The sequence below is a fragment of the Canis lupus genome, chromosome 25 (assembly GCF_011100685.1).
Source record: "Canis lupus familiaris isolate Mischka breed German Shepherd chromosome 25, alternate assembly UU_Cfam_GSD_1.0, whole genome shotgun sequence".
Taxonomy (NCBI): domain Eukaryota; kingdom Metazoa; phylum Chordata; class Mammalia; order Carnivora; family Canidae; genus Canis; species Canis lupus.
In genome coordinates this window covers 46,979,412-47,007,263 of record NC_049246.1, presented here as the reverse complement: position 1 = coordinate 47,007,263, position 27,852 = coordinate 46,979,412, and the positions used below count along the sequence as shown (strand labels likewise).

Here is a 27,852-nt window from a genome sequence, read left to right as displayed (position 1 = left end):
GAGAGAAAAAAGAAAACAAAAAATTCTTATGGTTAACACATGGAATTTGTATATATTAATACGTCACATAAAATATATGTGTATAATACATACGTACGCGAGTGGCCATGTCTTCATTCTCTAAGATAAATTACTTAACAAAAACATGTGAAATCTCAAGTAGAACTTCAATTTTCACGAAAAAAGAAAAAAAATCTGCGGGCAACCTGGGAGGCTCAGTGGTTGAGCGCAGGTCTGCCTTTGGCTCAGGCCCTGATCCCAGGGTCTTGGGATTGAGTCTGTCATCAGGGTATCCGCAGGGAGCCTGCTTCTCCCTCTGCCTATGTCTCTGCCTCTCTCATGAATAAATAAATAAAATCGTTAAAAAAAAGATCTGAGACTAAACCCAAGAGATCTTGCTTTGCAGGAGAACCTTTGTGAAGCTTCCTTCCTGCTTTACACCAACCTGACATGGCACCTGAACCACAGAGGTGCTGGGCGCTCGAAGCATTATTCGCTCCTAAGATCCGCCAAGAACCTACCACGTGCCCACCCTTCGAGGCCCACGGCCTCCGGTTCCTCTTGAGTTTGCAAACTGCTTCTCCATTCTCACCAGGTCCACTCACTCCCAATGCTCACAGCTCCTCCTCATCCCAGGGCTCCTTCTACCCCTCCTCAAAGGCCCACCAACTTTCAAAATTGTCCTCACTTGCCCCTTCCCTCCAACACAGGAGGGAGGAAAGAAGCAGGCACTTCCATTAATTTACCATCTAAGAGCAGTGAAGATCTGAAAATGAAAGAAACTGCTGGAGGGGAGGTCGGTAGGGGGATGGGGTCACTCACTGGTGACGGGCAGGAAGGAGAGTGTGTGATGTGACGAGCATTGGGTGTTACATGCAACTGATGAATCACTGCACTCTACCTCTGAAACTAATAATACACTATATGTCAATTAAATTCAAACAAAAATTTTAAAAAAGAAAGAAGAACATTGGGACAATCTTAGCGGTCCCTTCAGGTTGTGAGATATTTTTGCATTGCACTATTACGATCAGGCCAGTAAGTATTTAAAGGTACTAGTATATATAACTACTGCTCTTGCAATTTCCTTGGTTAGAAGAAGCATTTCATGGTATTTAAGACTTCTAACTCCCTCAGTATAAAGGAGGGGAAATTTAGCTTTGCTCTATTTACACACACGTACACGCAACTGTGCGGCACCCAGGGCATTTTATCCAAGACAATGTGCATTTATCAGAAGGAAACTGTCTTCATCTTTTAAGACCTACTTATTGAATACAACTTACATCATTAAAAATATTTTTACAGACCACCAGCATGGTCTCTTAAGTATTTCCCCAAGATATCCATCCATTCATGGTCGCCAGAGGGAAAAATAATCCCTTCCAACAGGGAAATCTAGCAGACCCTACTTTCACCAAATGGCCACGGTGACCGTGACAGTGGCTGTCACATGCCCCCTGTCGAGGGCACCGAGGCACCGAACACCCTGTGGTTCTCTAACCCAACACGCGTAACCTCGAAGGGGTCCCCAAGCGGCAGGCAATGCTGAGGGGGGCTGTCCAGTGCTCCCGCGGCATTCCCGAAACGGCATCAAGGTCACGGAAGGTAAGAGAGACTGCAGAGCAGCGTGAGGGTGCAGGTGACCAAGGGGACCAAGCGACCCCGTGCAGGCAGGGACCCTGGGCTGCACCCGGGGATGGAGCGGAAACGAGGCTTGCGGTGGAGCTCGGGGCACCACTGTCGCCGTCCTGGCTGTGATTGCTGCGGCCCTGGAACCGCTGGCGTCAGGCGGACCTGGGCGCAGGGCGTGTGGACTCTGCACTGCTTCTGCAGCTTTTGCAAAATTATTTCACAACGAAGAGTAAAAAATATTACAGTTCTCCTTTATGCCCCACCTCATTTCTTGTGTTCCTACTCACCCAACCTTAAACCAAATATACAATTATTTTCACGTTGTGATTATTATACAGTTTCAGGCTTTCATTTAATATTTTATGACCCCCTTTTCACACCTCTCAACAGTCTCCATAATGAAAGTTCTAGAGGCTGTCTACCCTAGCACGATTTAGTAACCATCACTAATTTAATTCCTCGCTTGTTTGGGACAGCAGTTCCTGGGATTTTGATATTATCAATAATTCTGCTATGAATATTTTTGTACACTGAAGATCTTCTTTCTCCTTTTCTCTTGGTGAATTATTCCTCTGGGATAAATTTCTAGCAGAGAGATTAATGGGCGAAAAAGTGAAGAGATTTTTTTTAATGTCGGTTATGTACTGCTAAGATTACTCTTCAAGAAGACCAGGCCAACTTTTGGGGACACGGCAATCTGCTTCTAAAACTTTCTTTTTAAATTAACTTTTGCTAAGAGTAGGATTTGATCAGGCTTTGCTAGTTATGATCCTAAATATAAAACGATTTCTCATTGTTTTAAGTTTCTAATACTTTAGATATCCACAAAGAAAGGGCAAATCCATCCACGTTTATTTGATTCCTGTGGTTTTTCATTTCCAAATCATCTCTTGCAGGTTACTTATAGCCGCAGTAGTATGTCTGTATAGCAGATACATTTATAGATTTCCATAAAATTTAATATATTTTAAAAATAATATGAATCTTCTTTCCACAGAATAACTTTGTGAAGATTAACATATTCTGGTTTTTAGCACAAATTATAGTCACAAAGGCTCTGGTTGATGTAGAATGAAGAATAGGTGATTATAAAAACAGTCCACTGTTTAAATTTTTATAAACAAGGTACATATGAAGATATTTACTTAAGTGGAATTTCTTCTGTATGAATATTGAAAAGTAGCAGAGCAGTTTGTGAGGAAATCGATTTCTGCAAATGATTTTGGTCACTGATAATGGTTTGATTCTTTGAAGGTTAACAACTGTACCTCTCGTGTTTTACCTAAATGTAGCACTCTATGTACGTGAATCAAAATTAAGTGTAAAGAACACTGAATTAAAACTTATTCCACTTTCCAAAAATATTAACAACGTTGAGTGCAACTTCTCCAATGGAACACACTCTTGACAGCAAACATGAAACTTTACACTAGTGACCTACTCGGTCTACTCGTGTCCCTGCTCAACACCGCAGGAGAGGAGCTCTGCCCGCGAGCCGAGCACCCCTCCAGAAGCGTGTGAGCACACGGGGGGGGGGGGGGGGGGGGGCAGATGCACGAAGGATGCACATGCTGATGATCATCAGACAAAAGGACAGTAAAATCCCAAGTCCTGATGGAGTGTTGCGGGAGGGAGGAGGGAGACAGACACATCTCCTTGAGGACAAGGTAAGTTTTTCTGGAACAGAAGGCATCTGACTTGGGGCCCAAAGACAGGAAAATTGTGACAAGCACAGATTAAAGGGACCCATACCAACCAAGGCTAGGAGCCACGCGTGTTCAACGAGGGAAGGGAAGACGCAGCAAGTGACCAGATCAGGTCACAATCTCTCAAGAGCCAGCCCTGACCGGCCGGTCAACCTCTGGGTCCTGAGGCACACCACCACGTGGGTACCAGTCAGCTTGGGTGCCAGACAACATGCATTTGAGGACGGCCCCCCATAAGGAGAAAATACCATGTACTTGATTTCTGATCTGGTTTGGAAAAGATAGTCATTGTAAGCATGGATTAAATTGGGGGAATAGGGCAGGGAAGACTTTTCTAGAAACATACTCTACAGGACTCTTGGATTTAAATCCCAGCTCTGACATTGGTTAGTGCAGGAACCTCATCTGCTGTAGGACTTAGCCTCCCTAAGCCTTGGATTTCCCATCTGCTGTTGGCAGAAGGTGTGCCCGAGCTTGGCAGAGAATTACATAAGGTCGTGGGATTGAAGCATCTAACAGTAGGCGATGCACAAGAGACGCTCAGGAAAACGGCCAGCACGGCTATGGTAAATCTAACACAATCATCATCTGGTTAACTGTGCGGACGTTTTAAGCAGGTGGAAAAGTGAGCCAGTAAGTACAGCAGACTGTACGTCTCCCTGAACTGGGGAAGTCAAGGTTTGGGAAGGCCCTGATGTGTTGGTATTTTTTTTAATGTGTCTCCAAATATAACACATATATATTATATATATGTTATAAAGTACCTACGAGGTTAGGTACTTTATAACAGTGTCTAACTACGAATATATTTCCCAAGCCTAAACCCTTCCATGCCCATTTTGTACTATTTCACCAAATCTCTACATATTCAATTACAGCTGTCTGCTTTGATACCAACGGCTTGAAGACCTGGCCATCAGGAAGTCCGCTGGAAAGAAGTTCCTTTGAGAGATGCAGGAAAGGTAAGGGTGTTTTTGCCACGCAAAACTATCTGATAAAAGCGTCACTGCCTGGGGGGCGCCTGGGGGGCTCGGTGGGTTAAGCAGCTCCCTTTGGCTCAGGTCATGATCCCAGGGTTCTGGGATCCAGCCTCATGCTGGAATCCGTGCTCAGTGGGGAGTCTGCTTATCCCTCTGCCCCTCCCCCAGCTCTAACAAATAAACAAAATCTTAAAAAAAAAAAAAGCAAAGCACCTCAGTGTGATGTCTCTCCTGAGACAGGGACTGGGAAGTGGGAAGACTCACAAGGTCACCCTCTCCAGCTCTGGAGCAAGCACCAAGTACGAGCGCGCTGTGGGCTGCGGACCCCCGGGGACACCCGACGCACAGGCTGGTAAGGCCCCTGGAAAAGTGTCCAGTCCAGCAGCCAAAAGCCCCACAGAATTCCACTGTTGCTGCTTTTATACCAAACGTGAACTTCGGACGGCCAGGGTGATTCTTCCTGCTGGGAGGAGAGGAGCTCACTTGTTTTCTAAACTCTCTATTCACAAAGGACAAAAGCCAGCTTGGGAGAAGTCCTAGTCTACGCTCTGTGTTCTCACGTGTGGAGAAACCGAGTCCTCCAGCAGGAACTACTCAAAGCAGCAGAAATGAAATTAGACTGGGAATCTAGGATTTTCCCGGGCACCTCGGAAGACCTGTTTCCAGGCAGTATCTGCAACGTGTGGACGGCGGTGACGGGTTTACAGCTGCCACTGGTCACCTGCACGGGGAGATCTCTGCTCCCACCACACCTTCCGTTCAGTCATGACAGGTGTTCTCTGGGCCTCTTCTCTTCTACCCGGGATAAAACACGCAGAGCTGTGGCTTTTTAGCACAGTGACAGCGTAGCTACACTTGTGGACACAATTGATTTTTGGGGGGTTTTTTGGAAGGCCAGGAGCCATGTGTCAGATTAACCCCAGAACTGCAGGGACGTGCTGAATAAACACGCTTTTCCTGGCCTTTCCCAGCTGCAGGCCTGACATTCGCCCACGGTCCTGAGGAGCCGCCCCTGCGTGGGAAAGGACCCACTGAAATCACAGATTATTTCAGCTTTTCTTTTTAAAACCGATCTGAAGGGTGTCTGCTGCCGTAACAGTTACAAAACGCTCCGCACAGAGAGGGAGCTACATGCTTCGTGAAACGATGTGTTGCCTGAGTCTTAACTTCAAAATTCTCACTTTACTACAACTCAGGAGGATATGGGCTAAGACCCTCAAATCAGAACGTTCTGTGCGTTTCTTATCCAGTACACGGAGCCGCAACAAGTAGGTTCTTCCGATTCTCAAACGTACGGGCAGGAACACGGCGGCCTTACCTTGAAATATTAGGAAGGCCCGAGGCAGAAGGATATTATAGGGGAGATGGCTGCAGGTGGCCCTTGGGGTCACACGCCCCTGAGCTCCTGCCCCAGCTCTGCTATTAATTAGTCCCACGTTATGGGCTAAATTCTGTGCCCCCCAAATCCAGATGCTAGAGCTCTAACTCCCGGTGTGACTGTCCTTGGAGATGGCCCTCGGAGCTAATGGAGGCTAACTGGGGTCCTGAGGAGGGGCCTGTCCCAGGGTGACCAGTGGCCTCAGTAGGGGAGGAAGACACACCAGGAGAGGCCAGCCGAGGACATGGGGGGAAGGCAGCCACACGCAAGGCAGGCGTCCTCACCGGAAACCGATCCTGCTAGCGCCCCGACCCTGGGCTTCCAGTCCCTAGAAATCAGCGTCCGTTGCCGAAGGCCCTGGGCGGCGGTACTTTGTTCGGGACGGCAGCCCCCGCAGCCTGACACACCGTGTGACGCTGGGCAGGTTACTTTTTTCTTGAAACTTCCTTCATCTCTCTCTGGTGCTCAGAAATAGTAAGTGTTGGCGACTGCTAACGCTCTGATGGGTTAGAACTACCCGTCATCATACACCCGACGGGATAAAGCGGCAGGAGGAGGAAACCCTCGGATTAGGGAGCACGGTGGCGAGTCGCTCTACACAGGCAGGGCTGCTCTGGTGCTTGGTGCCACTGCCAGCAGGTGCTGTCCCCGGGGCTGGGGGGGCCCGGAGCCCTGAGCTCTGTACGGTCCTAAGTCTCACACCCCTTTGCTGCTACTTTGTGGAGACACGGCCCAACGTCCCCAGCTGACACGGGGAAGCCAACACCCCTCCCAATACCCCCTCAAAGTCAGCCGGGGCCTTTGATCACGGGGCACCCCAGCCTTCAGGCTCCTCGCACCCCTCCTTCCTGCTTGGCTGCTCATTCTGTCCCCCACTGCCTCCTCCTGTCTCCAACCTCCATGGCCCTCTCCCTCCTCACCCCCACACCTTTCCTGAGTCGTAGAATCCACCGATCCTCAGCTCCTCAGGCTCCCAGGGTCCTCCCCACTCAAACCTCCATCACCACACTCATCCACCAGGCCCCGGTGGTCACGGGGTAGGGTCTCCACCGTGCGTCTGAGCCCAGCCTGGCTCACCGTCGTCTCCTGTTTCCCTGCGCCGCTGGCGGGGTGCCCAGCGCACGTCTATACAGGGGAGCACGCGACTGCTACAAGCTGACTGCGTCTGCTAAGAAATAATGCCTGGAACAAATACCCTATTGATTCAACCAGACACAAATAAACTGATTTCAGGCCCGCGTTAGCTTTGGGGAATCTTCCTCTATTTTCGAGTGCGCTTGTGTCGCTGAGCTCGTGGGGAATTGGGCTTCACCATCACTGCTGAACTTTTAAAGAAAATAAACAATGTTTTGCTGAAATGAATCACTTAGTCAGATATTATCCCAGCTCCTGGATTATGGATACACAGAGGACACATTGAGTCTTATTGGAAAGAACATTATGTCTGCATGGCAGTTGATAGTGTACAAAGCGCCTGAGCGCACATGGCTTTGTATCACCCTCCTGCAGCCCATGCCACCAAGGGAAGTAGCATTTTAAATTGCTTCGCAGATTTATATTTCAATGACAGATTCTGTATTTTGGTTAATGCAATTTCTTCATGCACTTTGTTTAGACCGTACCATCGTCCACCTACGCTGCCAAAGTTGGGGTCCCGGGGCGGTGAGGGTGTGTGTGTCCTACTCAGTCCAAGCCGGACGACTGTCAATTCCTACCCAGGCACCCAGATACTCTGAATTGTTTTTCCAACGACAGTATGATATTTGAGGAGTCAAATTAAAAGCCTGTGATGCACCCACCTGACCCATTAAATTAATAATCGTAATTGGCTGAGTCTGTCGTGAACCAGGCCAGATGCAATCCTCTCAGGGAGTCGTTCACCCAAGTGAGGTAAATTAGCTTTCAGGGCACTGGGGTCCACGTCAGTAAATTATCTGCTTCTGGGGAACTAAATGGGCCCCCGATGCCCGGGCAGAGCTGATTTGCCACATGGGTGAACAGCGTATTCTCAGGGCGCCTTTGGCTCACCTTGGCTCCTCTGTGGTCAGGCCTGACAGACATGAGCCATGGGGCTGACACCTCGCAGACGCTGCTGGGGGGGCGGGGCGGGGGGGGGGCGGTGTGGGGCTGTGCTCCTGGGAAGAAGAACACAGTGCTCCTCTCTCTCTTCCAAATCCCCCCCCCAAAACTGCAGACCGGACTTCAACTTTGTTTCCTCTGCAAAAGCACTGGCTGAAGCTGACCACCCATGACCGGAGTCAAACTTGGAGATGCTAAAGTTAGCGTCATGAGGTAGTTTTTGTTCCGCTGGCGCCACACCATCCACCCCCACCCCAGGGTGATCCCAGGTACCAGACAGCACGGGTCAGGGCCTACGGTAGGCTGGCCGAGGGGATTAACTCCAGGGGTGTCTTTCACTTAATCGACAATTGCTTCTTTCTACTCAGCTGAGAATCAAAACCACGCACCACTTCAAACAGTTCCTGGGCCTGACGGTGGAGTGCTACCGGAAAGTTCCACGTGGGTCGGCCCTTCGGCTGAGGGCTTGGGAAGGGTTTTCTGGTGGCTTCAGGTGGTTGTTGGCAAAGTATCTGCTCTCCCTGACTGTCCCCTCCAGAGGGGACCGTGACATCCAGGTTCGAGGTCAAAATTAAGGCTTAGAGACAGATGTTCTGAGGGCACGTCACGGCCCTGGTGTATCGATGGGGTATCCATCCCAGCCTACGTGTGCAGACCTCAGCCTCGGCGGTAACCTCGCAAGCCCGTGGAACAGAAAGTGCTCAGCCAGATGCACACACGAGAACCAATGGCCCGGTGACTCCTGAGTGGCCACCGCAGCAGCCACCATGCACAGGTGGCCCACACATGCCTCTCTGCCTGCCTCTCGTCAATGTCCACGGAACTAGTTTCTCTCAAAATACCACCCAGTTGATGAAATGGATAAAAAAAAAAAAAGCCTTCAGGAAGCAGGAAGCAGATGCCGTGTTTTGCCCATAAATCTCTCTAAAAGTTCACGGTGAGGCCTGCTGGCACCTGGAGCTTCTGTACACAAATGGGCAGGCGAGGGCCCCCACTGATGACCGCCACAGGCCCGAGGGGCCGCCGTGAAGGCAAGGGGTCCCTGCCGCAGCCCGACTCGTGGGGGCGCCGTCCACTTCCAGAACCTTCCGTCCTCACCATCCCCGGACGCCCGCCGCCTCCGGGCCCACGGCACACATGGGAAGGGCGGTAAGGCCGGACGAACGCTGGTGGCCGGTCTCAAGGGGGACGACCAGCCTCCCACGCAGAGGCAATACATGAAGCAAAGACGGTATTTTTTTTTTTTTTTACTCTTCTTCATTCCTTGGAGCCTGGCCGGAGACGACACACGCCAGTGAGGTGCTCGCGTGTCCGTCCCGCCGAGGACAACCTGGATTTTCAACTGTGTGCGCACGACGAGGGAGGCCAGCCGGCCGGGATCTTAAAGATTCAGAAACACCCTGGCGTAGGTCACGAGGCGGGAGGCGAGGTGAGGCCACCGGGTCGGTGTCTGCGGGGCGAGCGCGGCGGCGGGAGGCGGAGGCGGAGGCGGCCGGGAAGGGGAGAGGCCAGGGCTGAGGCTGTGTATCTGTACCATAATATAGAGATTAAAAAATGCCAAAGGGAAAGAAAGAAAGGAGAGCACACAGCTGCCGTCCCCCAAACAGACCTCCCATCTGCCACCCACGATTTGCATGTCACCTTCTCCGGGCTCATTTGTACTTCATTAACTGCCATTGACTTAACAAGATTTATGCAAATGACACCATAGGAGCTCCCTAACTCCCACTGCAATCAAGTGATTATGTATGTACAACTCTCCACAGCAATGAAAAATTAATACGTGACAAGCCCACTCGCCGCTGAGCCGGGCCTCTGGCTTTTTTTTTTTTTCCTTGCTTTGCTTTTTAATTTTTATTCGAACAGACCTTATCTTATTAGTAAAAGAAAAAAAAAAAAAAAGAAAGAAAAGAAAAAATAGAATTCTCTGAACCAATTCTCCTCGAAGGCCCCGAAAGGACAAAAAAAGGAGAGGTGGGCTCTGGTCCTCAAAAAAAAAAAATGAAGTGGTTTTGCAGAAAATCCATGATTTCTTGATGAGGGATTTTTAACTGGGGAGAAAGGGAAGAGATGAAATCCTTGCCTATCGTGATCCAGCTGGTTCCCACGCTGGCAGAAGAGAGAACTCTGCTCTCAAAATGAAGCAGCTGTAAAACGTGAGCAAAACATGGTTAAGATGATCCACCAGAACGCAATCTGTACAAACGTGAGTCTGGCCGTGGAGCGTGTTGAAGACCTCTGGGCCTGTGTCCTAAACCAGCTGCTACGAGATTCCTGTGAGGAAGAGGAGGGAAGAGTCTGCAATGATCAAAAACACTGGCTGGTCCAAAACCCAGCACCAGCCCCAGGAAGGTCGCGGGGCTTCCAGGACGCTTTCTCTGCCACCGGGCAACGCACCCATGAGCCGGGGCATGGGGCTCCCAGGCGCAGAGCAAGCCTTGAACGTGGAAGAGCCTGTGTGTGAAGAGCCAGGGCTCTGTGCCGGGCAGCAGGGCGCGTGGCAAGGGAAACCACGGCGGGCCGAAGCAAGCCCTCCCACGCTGGGGCACAGGAGGGCGGCTGCGTGGTCCCCGGAGAAACGTGCTGTGGCTGGCCGTCGTAGCCGTTTCTTCTACACAGGCAGAGGGTACTCGTCTAAGGTCAGGGCCCACGTGTTTAATTTGTAACACGTAACTTGCCTTCTAAGCTTTCTGAAGGCTTCTCCCCAACAGGCCACGGAGAGAGTGCAGGCGCTGGGGCAGGGGGCTGAGGTCCGGATCCTGGCCCCATTGCTTCCTAAACGGCCTGGTCTGGATGCTCACCTTGCCTGGGTTTCATGCAAAGCAAGGATAAAACTGCCACCTTACCTGTGGCGGTGTGGAGGGTTCAAGGGGACACTATATGAAAATATGTTTCCTCAACAGCAGTGAGCATCGAGGACGTGCCAGCCATGGGTTCCTTCCTCTGCGGCCCTGCTCCTCGTCTCTGCTGCCTGGAGTCACCATGCGGGGAGGGTTAGGAACTCAGACTGTCTCTAATGATCTCGGATCCCTTATAAACACGGCACACGCGGGCGTGCGAGATAAATCTGTACGACTATCTGTAAAAGCCCACATCAATCCCTGCAACCCACAGAAAGGCTCCAACAAAGGTGCCCTGAGCATGACTAATTGGGAAATCCAGTTTTGCTGGAATTTAAAAAAATTCTCTCTGGCATCTTCACATCTTGGCATTTCAAGGGGCTCTGATGATCACACAGGGCCCATTTCACAGATGAGGAGTCCGAGGCCTAGATGGTCCTGCCACGGGGGACTCTGATCCAACAGGTGTGCACTTCTGGGAAGGAGTCTGCCTGTGGCTGCCCGTGGGGGACAAGGAGCTTCGGAGGACAAGGAGCCATGTTTGCTCCTCTACCATGATTCATCGGGAAATCAGACCATAATTTAGATTTCGACGAGATTATTTTGAACATTCACAATTGAAAGGCTTCCAAAGACTGGATAATACTCATTTTACGCTTGATGGTCAACTCCAATCGGCACACATATTGAAAACCCAGCCTGCAAAGCGGGCCCCCTCTGCAGATGAGCAGGGTACAAATTGAGTGAAGGTTCCAATTACACCAGGGGCCTGCCCAGCCCGGGTGGAGGGCGGCAACCTCCTTCCCCCAATTGACAATAAGCTTGAATTAAGGACAGTCTAGAATTAAGTTTTAATATTCCCAAAAGGAAATGTCCCCGGACCAGTGTTTTAAATGAGAGAAAAGGAGTCAAACGATTTTCATAATTCCAGTCGAAACAGCATCTACAGAAAAACCACCCATTAAAATCACCTTCGGTGGATGGTTTGGTGTATAAATAAAGGCAGACAAAGAAAATAATAAGTAACTACGTGCATGGACTTGGACAGTAACAAAACCACTTCAGAGGGAAGATGTCACCCACCAGCAAAGAGGAAGGAAGAGGATTTCTCCCAACGGTGCCCTGAGCTAGTCCACACATCTGTGGCCCGGGATCCGAACGTTTCTGGAGTCCCTGCTCCGGACTCATCCAAGACGCCATGGCCCTCTCCAACCTGTTCCCACACGTCCTCGCTGAAACCGCCAGGCCCCTGGCTAACACTGCATTCCTGCTGGTTTCAGACGGCCGAAGTTATATTTGTGCACAGACTCCAGCCCTTTGTAAGGGCGGCCGGTGCCAACCCGAGTTCATGGAAAACCGTCTAGGTGCCCGCAGTGGAAGCTGGCAAAGAGCAATCACCCAGAGGGACAAATTGGTCACAGCCATGTTCTCAAGAAGCAGAGCTATTATCCTGCCCACAGATTTTTTTTTTTTTTCCTCTCGAGCAGAATGCACTCTAAATCAATTGGACTTCTTTCACAAAGTAAAAGATGCTATTTCCAAGAGCCACAGTGCTGGGTCGAAGTCTTTATTTTTATTTTCCTTGGAACTATAATAGCAAAATACATCACGTGGTTTCCCATTTTACTTGAGACATAAAGTAATTTGGTACCCGGTTTCTGGGCTAATGAAAACCTATTCCAGGCTAGCAACATAGGCCAAAACAAATGCTTGAATTCAAGTCCTGTTGTGTAATGAGGAAGTTTAATTAAGGCCCCACATTACAGCTGTAAATGTTCCTTTATATAATAAGGTCTAAATGAAACTGAACCTAATCAAAGTTACAATTCCTTCATTAGCAAATTACAAACAAGAGCGCGCAGCTGACACACCGGCTATGATTATCACAACTAATTGCCTCGTTGTTACAAACCAGCCTGAAACAGTGTTCAGATGTCCGTCTGCGAGAGCAAATTAGGGCCACATCGGGCTATTCCTGTGATCACAAGGGGCTCTTGTACGGCGATCTGATTTACCCCTGTCGACTGGCGGCCAGCGGCCCAATCAAAGCCGAGCTACAAAGGCAGCCTTTGAAGCCAGCTCAGCCTCGAAACACACTCCATATGCAGCGGGCAGACTGCACTTCATTAGATCTGTTGTCACATTTTTCCCTCTTCTTATTCTAATGATCCTATTTTAATACACACAGGAACCTCTTCTAATTGATGTCAAGTGAGTGACTTCTACATTCATCAACAGAACACATCAAACAAACCTTGGCGCGCGAGCCAGCATCATAGCAAGGAGAGACCGAGGTGTGTCTCCAGCTCCAGGAAGGGGAGAAAAGGGGGAAGCAGCGTACCTGTTTAATTGGGATGGCTCGACCGCTCCCGATGCTGTCCGCTCGGCTTTCCAGGCCTTTCTTCTCTTTGTCTGGGTCACTCCCTTTCCGAGACTGCAAAGCAAAAATAAAGTTAGCATTTGGGTAAGGGCTGCGGCTCGCGGATCTGCAGGCCTGCCCTTCCCCGGACAGCTTCTGCGAATCCGTACGGAGAGGCCGCGGGCGAGGTGGGCAGGTGCCCGGGCGCACCCGAGGAGCAAGCTATTAGGTACTTGGTTTCCACCGGCCCATCGTTTTACGGAGAATTTTCTAAACTTTTCCCCCTACTTTTCCTCCGCAAAATTATCTTTTAATTCTTTTTTAAAGAGCTCAAAATTCAATCACTAGGAACCAATGGACCGTATAGGAAAGTAACGCCCAACAGGAAAGCAGAGTCTCAGGCTGCCGTTAACCCAGCCGAGGAGAAGAGGCCTCCTTGCGGCTTGTAGGGGAAACCTATCACAGAAGTGCATATGCTGGCTTAACGTCTGAAGGATTTTTAAATTCTATTAACGGCGGAGCTGAACAATTTAACAGCGTACCCTTCATTCGTATCAAGGTGCCGTTAACGGTTTTGGTTTTTTATTTTTTTTAATTGCTTCTGGGTGGTTAAAAAGCAGCACATTCCAAGTCAAACTAGCATACCGTGCCACAGAAAAGAACAAAGGGAAAAAAAAGTTGAAAATCTCTTTTTCAACGAAACTCGGGGTAGAAGGAGAAGCCTCGTCTGCCCAGCGCGCAGGACGGCCTCGGACGCCGTGTGGACCGCCCGGGAGCGGGTCCAGCGCACGGCCACTCCGGGAAGCGGAAGGAGGAGCACCCCGGCTCGGTCTCATCTCCGGATGGCATGAGAAAGTGTGAGCACAATGATTTTCTGACAGATTTATTTTATTATGAGAGAAAGATCTGAAACTCGTCCTCCTTAATAACTGTGCTGACAAGTGACAACTTCACTCCATTACTTTTCAATGGGAACATTACTCACGCAATATTGAAAATGGAGAAATATTTTCATGTGCTTTTCAAATCTGAGATGATATATGAAATGAACAGACTTCGTGGTGTCCGGTGCTGCAGTGAAGAGCTAATGAAATCCAGTTTCAAAGGGGTGTGAGACAGAGTGGCGGATTTTTTTTTTTTTTAATATTAAAAGGGGGCAGTGTCATGGGGTGTGCGAGAGAGAAATCCCCACGCTATAAACTCAGATGTGGCACTTCAAAGAGCACGTGTGCTCATTAGGAGACAGGCCGCTTTGAGGAGGAAAAGAGCCGACATTTACTGAACACCTACTATGTGCCACGCACTGTGCACTTTTTTCCTGAAGGATGGCAGATGCCTGGAATGAGGCAACAGGAGAAGAAGAAGCAACAAGCAGGACATTGCAGAAAAATGTAAGACTGAGTCTGTCCGTTTGGGCTAAGAGGAAACGGGAAACGGGAGATACCAATTCCTTGTCATGGATTTTAGCTACAGGGTAGGGCTCACTTTTCTCTTTAATTAATTCTTTAATTAATAATGTTCAGTTAGAGCTACAAAACAGCCCTCAATCCTCCTTTCACCACATTGTAATGCACAGGCAAGTTGGAACTTGAGCTTTTTGTCTGTAAAATAAGATTCGAAGCTCCCAGTGATAACATTAAAAAAAATATATATATATATATTTTTTTTTTAATCCATAGGGATCATTAATGAGATTCTTGGAATTTGATGAATTCCAAATCTCCAAACTTGAAAATGCACCTTCATTATTCTGTGTTAACCAGAACAATTAACAAAACAAACATAAAGAAATTAACATCTTCCTCCAGGCAGCACGTCTGCCCCCACGAGTCCGTCTGCTGTCCAAGCAGGGCTCCCCAATTCCCGGGACGCAGGCCGCCGGAGAACCCAACTCAGTGTCCGATCACACACTCTGACGTGAACAGCCCTGAAAGTTAGGGAGACGTCACCCCAAAATGGCAGAGAGAAATCCCCCGATGAGCCTGGGGCTCTGGTGGGGGAGGCTCAGGGTGCGGATGCTTCAGGGCAGGAGCCGGGCTGAGCTGCTTGCTGGTCAGGAGGGCCTGTCGCACCTGCCACCCAAACGGACACCCAACTACCCCCGGACGCATGAATCTGCAGGACGACCACCCGAGTCTTCCACCAGCTTGGGGACCACATGGCCCATGGCACGTCCTCCAGCTCGTGCTGACACCGCTCCGTGACACCCTCTGGTACAAAGCGGCGTGTATCATGAGTGACAGTGTGAGGGGACCAGCCAGATGTGCGCAACTGTAAGCTAACAAGAGCTGACCACGCTCAGCACAGGGGTCAGCGGCGAGCCCAGGGAGGGACCCCGAGCCTCACCAACACCGAATACAGAAGAAAGAGAGGTTAAAGACAGTCCCGTTATCACCTGCTCCTCTGCACAAATGTTTACCCTCCTCACGTGAGGCAAGAAGCCACGGAGGGACACCCCATCAACCACCTGTCCACGGCACAGGAGCCAGGCCTAAGGAGCCCTCGCCACCAAACAGAAGCCTGCTTTTCCCCCTCCGACCCACAGCTAGCCTCTCACTAGGACACCCTGTGACCGGACCCATGACCTCCTCCGCCACAGGCACTGCTCACACGGTGCTGCTCACACCCTAACCCTGCTGCTTCATTTTCCCGGTGAGCTCCTAGCAGTCTGCACAGTGAGGCTCCTGGGTATGCCCGGCTCCATTTCATGCTATCGGTGGGCATGCCAGGGGGAGCTTTTAAAGGGATCATGGAAGTGACAGTTATTTTAAAGTCTGACAAAAGGCAAAGTAAGGCAGTGCCCGGTTACGGACACGCACTACAGTTAAGCTTAAGATGTGGATGTGGATGATAAACACCAAATTCAAGGTAATGCTGATCCTCAGGTGCGGGGGCGGGGGGGGGGGGGGCACTGTATTCAGGAGGCACACCTAGAGGGCTTGACTTTTACAGAGAGGTGTTATTTCTTAAAGTAGCAGCAGCGGCCACAGCAAAATGCAAGTGTTTGATGAGCTCCAAGGTCAGTATGTACATGTTTTTTTTTTTTTATTCCTATGTATGAAAATATTTTCTAAAAAAATTAAAATAAATTGCTATAAACCTAATAAAAATTAAAAAATAAATTTTATTCACATGTACATTTGGACAACTACAGTAAATTAACTAGCCTAAGAACCTATATTGTAAAACCAAAAATTGAATGGGCATAGCCTTTTAATATTTTTCTCAAGACAATGATTCTTTTTCAAAGAAATCAGCAAAATAAGATTATAATGTAGTTTTTTACTAATTCCTACTGCAAATAAAATTTGCTACTACAGGGATCCCTGGGTGGCGCAGCGGTTTAGCTCCTGCCTTTGGCCCAGAGCACGATCCTGGAGACCCGGGATCGAATCCCACGTCGGGCTCCCGGTGCATGGAGCCTGCTTCTCCCTCTGCCTATGTCTCTGCCTCTCTCTCTCTCTCTCTCTCTCACTGTGTGCCTATCATAAATAAATAAAAATTAAAAAAAAAATTGCAACTACAGAAGCAACATTAAGTTTATTCTAATTTGTGATGAGTGCACTTTGATTTTTGTCTAAAAATGTGTATATATGTAAATAAACATCTGGGACTGGGAAACATGAGCCCAGAGTGGTACATTACAGGTCTACTTTACAAAATTTATAAGCGCAGTATTTGAAAAATGATGTGTGTACTACTTAATTAACTCTGGCCTCTTCAAGACGGTCTAATAAATAAGGTGGACAGTGCCCCTTCGTCTGGGTGTTACGGTCCCAGCCTGCATGGATTTTTACTCACTAGGATTGTTCGGCATATGGCACATCTGTCCTCCTCCTAGACACTTTTAAATAAATACACATTTCCCCAATTTAAGCCAATAATTACCAACAATTGCCAGGGATGAAGAGTCTATGAATTTTACATATTTAAGAACGGGCAAACTGGTAATAATGAGAATTTAGTTTCTTAATTGCTACAATTTCAAAATTAATTTGCCTCTTCTCATTCCTTGGATGACACTGACATCTAGTGGAGTTCATATTTCTAAGATCTTTAGCTTAAAAATACCCACGCATCACCATCAACATCACCACCCCACCACCGTTTTGTTCAACGTCAAACCCAATAATGACCCACATTTGGGTCCTGCCCAGGATTTTACCCTTTTTCCTTAAACACCATGACGCAAACACACTGTAGTGTTTGCTTCTTTCATAACTCCAGATTTCTGTCCCCGTTAAGAACAGCTGCACAGCTGGACTCAATTTCTAAAATGGTTTACTCTCAAACTGTTTTCCAACATTTACAAAGAGAGTAAGTGGGGATAATGCACAGGTCCACAGGCCGGCTTCTGCATTATTAGACACGTTAATTAAGACATAATTAATGGGGATTTTTCAGTAACTGTAAGGATGAGTTTCTCTTGGCTCCAGCACCTGCCCCGCCCGGCCCGGACGGTTGGGGTCCTGGCCTCTTCTCGGATGCCTGCACAAGGGTACACTCACTCGCACTCGTGCATGCCCCCAATTAGCAGGAAGGGGGCCGCTTATCCCTCACTCCTCTGTTCTCCTCTTGCTCCTCCTCCTTCTCCGCAGACAGCAGAGGGAAAGGAAGTATTTATTAAGGAGTTAATATTATTTTTGATTCTTCCTGCCTTAGAGTTTTCTCCTTTGTAAGTGATCTGGGTGGTTACAGTTACCAATGGACAGAGTCTGGGATAATATTTTCCGGCACATTCCAACTCCAGAGCCACCCTTTAAAGGGTGAGAATGGGGATGTGTGCAGCTCTCTTTATAACCAGCCCTATTTTTAAAGATACTTCCTGGCTTCTCACCTCTATCCTGAGAATAGAAACCAAAGCCGATGACCAGTACATGAGGCCCCCGGAAGGTGTTCTTTCTTCCCACCAGGCCCTACAGGTGTGGCACAGATGAAGAAGCTTCCCTGGTCCATGTTAGAAACCGTCACTCCTCCCTGGTATTCGGGCATTCTGCTCACTGCCAACCCTCTCCGCACCTTCGGGAACTGGATGCTCAGGTCCACGAGTGACAAGTGAGCACAGAGCCTGTCCTGCGGGTGACACCTCCCCAGCCGAAAGGCCCTGGCCTGGGTGCAGACCAGTGCTGCCGGTGTTGGGCGAGCTGGGAATTGCCATTACTCTTGGCATGTGAATAATTTCACAAAGCCTCTTAGGTCACGTATGATTTCATGACCCAATCACACATCCACCTGTGTTTTGTAGAAAGCTGAACACCCTCCTCCCAGTCAGTCACACGGTCCTACAACTGCTTTGGCTCAGGGCTGTCAGAGATCCCCTTCACAGCCACAACGGTAATGATGCAGAATGGAAATCCAGGCCACAGAGACCCTTTACCCCCACGGGGGAATCTTCCAGAAGCACCACTCACAGAGAATGCTGTGGTCTGGGTCTGGTATGTCCGGTCCTCACTCTGCATCCCCCAGCTCTGCGTCCCCAGCAGCAGCATCTGCCGGAACCCACGTGGCAGAGGGCACTCGGCAAAGGAGAGGGCTGGTCAGCGGCAGATCCTGGCAATTAGGACTCTCCGACGGGACAACTGCCTCGAACATGGTGGGAAAGGCGTGGGGGTCTCCTGGCTTGGCAGCCACGTACAGCAACAGGAACACCCTCTCTGAGTGAGGCAGCAGGTCAGCTGGGGCTCCCAGCCACCCCTGCAGAGCCCCCCTCAGTTCAGGATGGGAAATCCTGACTTATCTGCTCCAAGTCAGCAGACACCAACCGAAAGAAGTCCAACGGTTTCAAACAGGGTACGACGGACATGAGGGGCCGGCGACCCCTTGCTCTATCGCTGACCTGGGCTGGGGGCATATTTAGGGGCAACCCCAGCTTCTACCCATGACGGGGCTGGCTCCCAGTTGTGACAACTCAAACGTTCTCCAGAAACTGCCAGATGTCTCCAGGGAGCAAAAGCACTGGTTTAAAAGCATATACTTCTAATGCACAGGCCTGGTCCCAGGAGGGAAAATGTTTTCTGAGGTCAAACGATTCCAGTCACATGCCAGCAGTCTTGCCTGCTGCTCTGGGCTCAGCCTCAGAGCCGCTCATGACTGACTGGCGATGTCTGCTGGGTGTGAGGGCAGGGATGCGGTCGGAGTATGTTTGTCTCCTCGCTAGTGCAGGGGTTCTCTGCATCCCAATCACCCAGGAAGCTTTTAAAAATTGCACACGCCTGGGGTCCACGTACAGATTCTGAGTTCATAAACCTAAGCCCAGAAGGCTGATCTATAGGCAATGTAGAATGCTCTACAAATGGCTCTGAAGAAAAGTCCAAGTGGAGAGTCTCAGGTCGAAGAGCCTCCTAAAAAATACTGAAGGCTCCTGGCGCCGAAGCCAATGCCCCTCACCCCCACACCCAGGGTAAATCCTCAGGTGCCCCAGCCCCAGAAGAGGGTATCGAAGGGGCTGATTCATCCCACAGGGAGGGTTAGAGGCACACGCTGGGAATTCTGGCACAGTTTTGTCATCTTGTACCCAGAGTGACAAGTCGCTTGCTAGAGACCAGGACCATCACGAGATAATAAATACCTTCGTACAACCCCTCACTCTTCATCTGCACACACGTACCTGAACTCCCTGTGCCCTGAGAAATTCACGTTTTACTCAGTACCCAAACCTTTGCTTCTCATAACTCTGTTAGACTTCCACAGAAATCAGTGCTACGCTCGTTAATTTAGTCTGGGTTCGAAAATAACACTAAACCATCTGGCAACTAATAGATGGATCGTGATTGAGGTTTTCTGAAATCACTTCAATTTCTTCCCAGGGAAGACACTCACGGTGAAAAGGTTGGAGCGGCGCTTGGACTGCTTCCGGACAGGTGTGGGCGTGTTGGCAGTGGGGGGGACGTCGATTCGCAGTTCCTTCTGGCTGGTGCTTGGCGTCGACGGGACGGAGGAGGAATAGTCGCTTAAGCTCCCGCCTCCATTACTGGTCTGGAACAATGAAAAACCAAGGTTTTATTAACAATGGACTCCAGGAACCTAATGTCACCACCTTTGAGGGGTCATCAGGGACAAGTCAGCAAGTCACACTGAAGAGGTGCCTGCATGACAGGTCGGAGAGTCTCTCTGCCTTGGCTAGTTGAAACACTGGACTCATTCTAGAAGATACCAATCATCTTGTATAGTTGTTTTTTCTAAGAAAAGTCACTTGAGGAAAAGAGGTCTCTGTCATTCGATTTAGTAATTGGCAGGAGTTAAACTGTCATTCTGTTCAGTTTCCTCTGAAAGATGAAGGGGTTGGCTGAACTAAATGAGCTCTACAGCTCCTTCATGGCTCTAGATCAGATGCGGAAGGAGCCCTGATTGGCTCAATAGAACCCAACGCATGCTCTGAAAATCTGAAAACTTTGGGAGACATTTAAAGATTCACAGAACATGAAAGACTCCTCCAGTGGAAACATCCACATCCTTGACTCTACCTTCATAGGCTCCCACACTGTAAAAGCAATCACTTCCGGACTCCCCTGAGGAAAACAAAAGCAACCCTACCAAACCCTCTCGCCTTTGAAAAAGTCCAATATTGGGCAGCCCTGGTGGCTCAGCAGTTTAGCGCCGCCTTCAGCTCAGGGTGTGACCCTGGAGATCTGAGATCGAGTCCTGCATTGGTCTCCCTGCATGGAGCCTGCTTCTCCCTCTGCATGCGTCTCTACCTCTCTCTCTCTCTCTCTCTGTATCTCCCATGAGTGAATGAATAAAATCTTTAAACAAAATAAAAAGGGTCCAATATAACGTTAGCCTGCCCAAGAAACGCTAATTGAAAACATGCACAGGCAAAACCCAAGTCAATGGTTTCCTTAGCAGGCTCTGGGTTTGGTTCTTCAAAGTGACAATTATTCTGTTTGCTTCCAAGTAAATAATTTGCCAGAATATTACTCTGGAAAAATGGAAACTAAGGGAGGTGGTAATTATAATTGAGACTGCTACCAAATTTAAGCATATAGGGGGATTAGCTGCTCAGGTTTACCCACAACCATTCAACCCATGAGCAGACCAGAACCAGGGCGGATGCAGGGTAATTGCAATCACCAGCAAAGGCAGCAGTGCACACCTCGAGTCTCTGCCCAAGCCAGCATGCCTCATAACACAGGCAGCATGAAGACGGAAACGCTGAAAAATGATTCCCATAAAATCCACTTGGCCACAGCAGTTTCTCAAGGAAATGTGAAGTCAATTATGAACATGCTGTTATTTATAAAGTTGAAAAGGAAAAAAAAAAAAAGATCCACCTCAGAAACGGCTTCGAGCACCCTTGGGACCGGCACGCTCCCCGGTTCTGATGTGCCTTGCCGCCCCACGTACCTGGCTTATGTGCACGGCGGACACCTGCGCGGAACAGACAGACGAGTGGCTGGGGGAGTTGGGCAGCGACTTGCAGGGCCCTATGGACAGCTGCTGCTTCTTCCTCGTGGCCACGATCTTCTGGGCAACTAGTGGGCAAGAGACAGAAGGGATCAATGTGAGGCTGGTCTCCAAATACAGAGCACGTGGCAGAGACTGGTACCTGTCCCCGCCGTCCACCATACTCCCTCTCTCCGCAGTAACAGAGCTCCTGATGCTGGGCTGGGTGCGGGACCACGATAAACATGGCATTGCCCAGAGCCTCGTCCACTTTGTCCCTCCGCATCCCCAGCTAAGCATGGCCATACAGGCAAGTGCTGGCCAGCGGGATGACCGCCGAGGGGTCATGTGGCAGCTCCCAGGAATCTTCCCTGAGAGGGCTGCCCTTGGCCCCTTTCGTCCTTCTGTCTTTTCCTTCCTGCTGAAGATGCACAAGTGCGAGCTGTAGCCTCTGCAGCCATGCTGGGGCCAGGGGCCAACGCGTGGTGGGACACAAGACAGAGGGAGCTGGCCCTCTGGCTCTACCAACGGCCTCAGAAGCCTGCCTGGAATGCCTCAGAAGCCTTGAACACCAAACCAAACAAAAACACACACCTGTCCTGTTCAAATTATTCTAACTTTGTCATTTTCTTTTTTTCCCCAGTCACTTGCAGCAAAAATAACCCTAAATAAGACAGGGTAATTTAGCTAAACCGGCCCTCCCCACTTGGAAATTAAAAATCTATTTTTTTTTTTTTTGCACAGCCTCAGGAATTCCTCTTAACTTTATAAGCTACTGCACAGAATTATATCCAAGGACATGTAATTATATCAAAGACCTTATTTAAATACATTACTACGCACATTGGAAGTTTATCTTAATCAATACAAATCTAAATTCAACCAGCCATAACTTCTCTTGGCAAATAGGCTCACTGATAAAGCATGCGGGCTTTAATTGGAAAGGAAGTCCACGATAAGAAAACTCTTCCCACACCAATAGGTGTCACTGCAGAATAACTACAGCTTTTGTTTGAATAGATGTGTGTCTTTGGGGACCGGCTGTAATGAAGTTCAATGGTGTTCAATCCTCGTCTTGGCCCCGAGAGCCGCTATTTTTAAAGACACCCATGCAAAGGAGCACATATATCGCCGTCCCCGGCGATAGGCTGTAACACTGAAGCAGCACGCGCGGCGTCCACAGCTTCTTTTCCAAATGAACAAAATTTTAATAGGGAACTGGTGTGTCCGCAGCTTATGGCTTTCCTATAAATGAATGATCGTGTAAATATGATGAAGCGAAAACGCAAGATGTAAAAAATGGCTCTCAGAGATGAAGCAGCAGCTTCATTAGTTACATCCCGCCTCCAACGGGCCTCTTATCCCGAAAGGATGATATCAATTAATTTATCTTCCCGCAGTGTATTGATCACAAGCTTCATCAGCTAATCATGTTTAAATTACAGAGGAATATCGCAGCATTCTGTCATTTCAGAACCATTGGCGTATCGATCCAGGGTCTTTGAAGACGTATATTAGAACATTTTAAAAATCATTATGTGAACTCAAGAAATAAAATCTAAGCTCAGATCCAACAGCCGCAAAACAGGTCCCAGGCAGGCAGAGTGAAATCCAAAGACCCAAAGTCATGGCTGTTGGGATGATTGCAAATGCGCTTTGCTTTTTTTTTTTTTTTTTTTAAGATTTTATTTATTTATGCATGAGCAACAACAGAAAGAGAGAGGCAGAGACACAGGCAGAGGGAGAAGCAGGCTCCATGCAGGGAGCCCGACGTGGGACTTGATCCCAGGTCTCCAGGATCATGCCCTGGGCCGAAGGCGGCGCTAAACCGCTGCGCCACCCACCCAGGCTGCCCACATACTTCTTTTTTTAAGGGGAGCAGGCGAAAGGAGGTTTTTGATGATCAACCCAGATGCATTTTGGTTTCACTCTGGCCTCTGAGTTGCAATTCTGCTGGATGACTATGCACACTTGCATCTTCAAGCTTGCAGAGAGGACACGGAGCAAGAATGGAACAGGGCTAGGCTGTTGGAGAGCTTTATAGACATTTTCTATAGATGTTTTCTATGCTAAGGCAAGATTTGAGAAACTTTCTAAGGCAAGTCAAATGTGTTATGAAATCTTCATTTTATGAAAATACAAATACAAATGAGCATTCCACCTCTCCTGGCTGGAGGCTGGTGGGAGTGAGCTCATGACCCAAGAGAATGTAAGGCTTCTCCCTGAGTGACAGCTATACAAAGCATTAAGTACTAAAATTGTTTAATTGTTCCACCCCTATTAATTCCATAAACTGAAGTGAGAACTTCTTAGATCCATAGCATCTTATTTTCACTAGAACTTTTATTCATGTTTGTTCTATTTTCCCATTTCCCCATAATTTTTAAGTCTTCCTACCTCAATGAACAAATGGCAAAAGGAAATAAATTACAAATATTTAGTTTTAAAATATATAGCCTGCTGGGCTCCACGCTGGACATGGAGTCTGCATAAGATTCTCTCCCTCTCCCTCTGCTCCTCCTCCTGGCATTCTCTAATAAATTCAATAAATAAATAAATCTTAAAAAAAAAAAGACTGCTTTAGAGCCACAGGATGACCCCTATAGTAGGGGATAACTTAATGATGAGCAATGAAAGCATGAGACTCAAGAATAAAAATGGGAGGGTGGGGGAGGAGGAGGCAAAGTGACCGTCTTATAAGGAATGGCCATCCTATCCTCCCCGCCATAGTGAAAAACCAAACCTATCCTACGGTTAACTGCTGCTGTTGTTACTTGCCAAATGCCCCAAAGAGGTGACCTGAAGGGTGATGTCTCTGTGTGCCTCACTTTGATACTTTCCAAGATAAACTGTTCAGGTGTGCAAAAGCAAGCATGACCACTGCCTGCTAACATAGTGTCATGCTCCATCGTCCCTAGGATGACCTTGCTAAAAAGTCTGCAGAGTGATCTCACAGGAGTCAGCCCCAGGGTGGCTAGGATGGATGGATGGATGGATGGATGGGTGGATAGATAAATGGATGGGTGGGTGAAGATAAATGGATGGGTGCGTGGATGGATAGATGAATGGATGGATGGGTCTCCCTCCTCCAGAACAACTCACAGGCAATGGAATGCCAGAGGGCGGCACTGCTTTCCTAAACCGTAATCACTAACTACTCATGATATTTACAACACTGAAATGTTAACTGACCTAAAACACGAATATTACCCTCAGATTATAGTGGCTGGACAACTGCTATCGAGTCTTTGTCTACACTTGCTCATTCAACAAATGAAAAATATGTTTTAAATAAATACATGGATGTGAATGGATGAATTAAGACACACACAATCACGAGCTGAGAATCTGGAATCTATCACTGGGAGGTGCTGTTTTCTTAGTTTCAGAGACATGAGCTACACCTAAGTCCTGAACGGTGTCATCACCATATAGTCAAATGTTTGTTTTACCCAACACTACTGACCAATTTTATTAGCTTCCTAATACTTCAGTACTGATGCTCTGTGTTGTTTTAAGTCACTTCCTCCACAATTTGGAAATTTTATTTGGTTGAGCATCTGGCTCTTTTCCTTTTTTAAGATTTTATTTATTTATTCATGAGAGAGACAGAGAGAGAGGCAGAGAGACAAGCAGAGGGAAAAGCAGGCTCCATGCAGGGAGCCCGATGCGGGACTTGATCCCAGGACCTCAGGATCATGCCCTGGGCAGAAGGCAGATGCTCAAACACTGAGCCACCCAGGCATCCCTGGGTGGATAACATAAAAGATATACCTATGATCAGGGCATAAGGGGCGTCTGGGGGCTGGTAGTGGCCCCTACTTGATGTGATTGATGACTTGGGAAATTTTTTTTAAACCACACTCTTAATTGTACTTTCATAAACATATTTCCATTCTTCAATTAAGAAAGAAGTTTATTCAAGTACTAAGGCAACACTTGAGTTACACATTTACTTTCTCCACCAATTAAAAATTTCCTATTGGAGAGATGATCGATAAATGGCACCCTTTAAACAGTGATAAGAAAAAAGATTGATAGTTCCAAGTAAGACTCCATTAAATTGGCATGATACCCAATTTCTGCTTTGGCTTTATTTTTTTTTTTTTAATCATTCGCACCAAACCAAGAAAAGAACAGCGTGCGGTCACAGTGGGAGTCAGGAGTCAGGCCTGCCTCTCACCCGCGCCGTCTCCGCCTGGTCACCGAGGCTGACGTCTGGACAGTGGGCCGGGCGGTCCCATCCACTAGGTCACCCGGTGTCACGGCTGAGGCGGAGAGGGCGGGGGGGGGGGGGGGCTGGTGGCAGCACCGGGGGAGGGGTGCGGTGGGTGTGGCCCTGCCGTGGCGGCAACAACGCCGCGTGGCCACGGGACAGGCCTGCCCGCCAGCATCCCCGGCGGACTCGGCGTCTTCCGCTCTGTACCCGCCCGGTCCCCATGACCCTCGCGTCTTACTTGGATCACAGGGAAGGGCCGGCGCGGTGCCTGCCCCCGGGACGCTCGGCCGACGCTGGTTCAGTAGAGCAGTTGGCCGTCGTCCGTCTCCCGTCAGCCGTCGCCCAGCAGGGGACCCCCAGGCCTGCTCCTCTGGTCCGACCACCGCACCCTGGCTTCCACCTCCTCCCCTCGCACAGCCGGCCACGGCCACGGCCACGGGACGGACTAGAGGCCACCATCCTACCGGACTTCCAGGCAGCACGTGGTGTGGCTGACGGTTCCCTCCTTGCCGGGCGCGTTTCCGTCCTCCCAGGACACGGACTCGCACTGCGCCTCCTCGGCTGCCACCCCTGCTCCTCAGCCTCCTTCGCTGGCCGGCTCTCCACGCGTGGGTGCTTCCAGGCTGCCCTCAGCCCCCTCTACCTCCGTGCCCCCCACCTGGAGTCTCCCCCACCTCAACACCGACGGCCCCCGAATCTGCAGGACAGCCTTGCTCGGAAGGCCTCTTGCATTCCAGAACCATGTATCCATGACCAACTCCACTTCTCCCCTGGGACGTACTTCGAAGTCTACATGGCCCAAGCTGAGCCTCGCCCTTCTGCACCAAACGCCACGACCGAACCCCCAAACCAGGGACGGAGAGAGGGGACACGACACATCACTGATTCTCGCACCAGAGCCTCGCGTTCTTCTTCACTGCCACTGCCCTGGTCCGAGACCTCGACCTCGTTCTCCACGGCCGGTTTCCCGCAACGGCTTCCGAGGCAGCCCTGTTCACGGCGGCCCCCGAGCGCCCCCCGCCCTGCAGGCCGTCTTGCCGGGGCGCTGTCCTGCTCTCGCTTCAGCTCCCGGCACACGGACCTTACAACCGAAGCTCCTCAGCGGGATGCACCTGTCCACGCGTGCCATTTCCTTCCACAGACTCCCTCTGCCCGCACGCTGCTGGCCTCTTCTCAGGCCCCCCCGCAAAGGCGCCGGACCCCGCCGGGAGGGGGACTTAGGTCTGGCAACGAGCTTCCCTTCTGAACCCCCCAGTGCGGGGGCCTGTGCGCTGGGGCTCAGCGGGGAGCATGGGGCTCCCGCGCTGCCTGGAACCCAGTGGGCGACACAGTCTGACTCTGGCTTCCACAGAAGGAAGTCCGGGGAAGCCTCATCTTCCAGCACAGCTTGACCAATAAAGAATAATAATTTGACCTGCGAGGGGCCTGGGTCTCTGGTCTTATTTCTTAATCGGTTCGGAAGCCCAAGGAGGACGGGATCCCTTCCAGACCCAACGCTGCTGCCTCCCAGCCTCACAGCCAAGCCACACGGAGGTCACGAGGCGCCGTGGCTCTGAAGCCCAGAGCACAAGCTGTCACCACCATCCAGTGCATACCCCCCTCCACTTCGTACGCCTTCTCAGAAGCCACACCTGGGGCCCATCTCCCCTCAGCATCCAGACCTTCAGCAGAGGCCCTGCACCCCAATACCCTCAGGTGCCAGTACAGCTACTTCGGGAGTCTCCCCACGCCGAGCCTGGGGCACCGCTGCATGTGCAGGAGCAGGTAAGCACACATGCACGCACACGTGCTCACTCCCGGTGAGGACCGTGCCGTGCCGTGCCGAAGGGCTCTACTTTCCACCCCTGGATCCCTCGCCTGGCCGACAGGAATCACTCAGTATACGACCATGTAATAAATTCCCCAAACCAGATGTGTGACGCTTCACGGCAGGTCTGGCCTCTCGCTCTCTCACTTGCAGAAAGATGCCGGGGGCCAGGGGCTGCCTTTGAGCTGCTTCTTGCGCGGCACAGCCTGGCTTCTGCAACATCCTAAATTAAGCCTTTTTGTTTCATTAATGATTATGACATTTTTGGCATAGTCCAATAAACGTCGGTAAATTTAATCAGCGAAATATCTCCTCCGGTTTAAATGATTTGCTTGAATTAATCAATTAACAAGAACTTTTGAAGTGGCACCTGTGAGCCAGCAGAGACAGGGACAGAAGCAGGGGGAGAGGAGGGACGGACGACCCGGTGTGTCACCTCAACGAGCTCCCACCCCAGGAGCTCCGAC

General features: G+C 49.6%; 1 protein-coding gene across 16 annotated transcripts in view; it reads right to left on the bottom strand.

The window, feature by feature from the left end:
* Positions 1 to 27,852, bottom strand: part of AGAP1 (ArfGAP with GTPase domain, ankyrin repeat and PH domain 1) — a 532,124-nt gene that overhangs the window by 256,404 nt on the left and 247,868 nt on the right. For all 16 annotated transcript variants that reach the window (XM_038574273.1, XM_038574276.1, XM_038574283.1 and 13 more), the window contains 3 exons: positions 21,321 to 21,448; positions 19,797 to 19,952; positions 12,960 to 13,052 (listed from right to left, as the gene is read on the bottom strand). In XM_038574273.1, the coding sequence (XP_038430201.1) occupies positions 12,960 to 13,052; positions 19,797 to 19,952; positions 21,321 to 21,448 (377 nt within the window). The remainder of the gene's footprint in view (positions 1 to 12,959; positions 13,053 to 19,796; positions 19,953 to 21,320; positions 21,449 to 27,852) is intronic.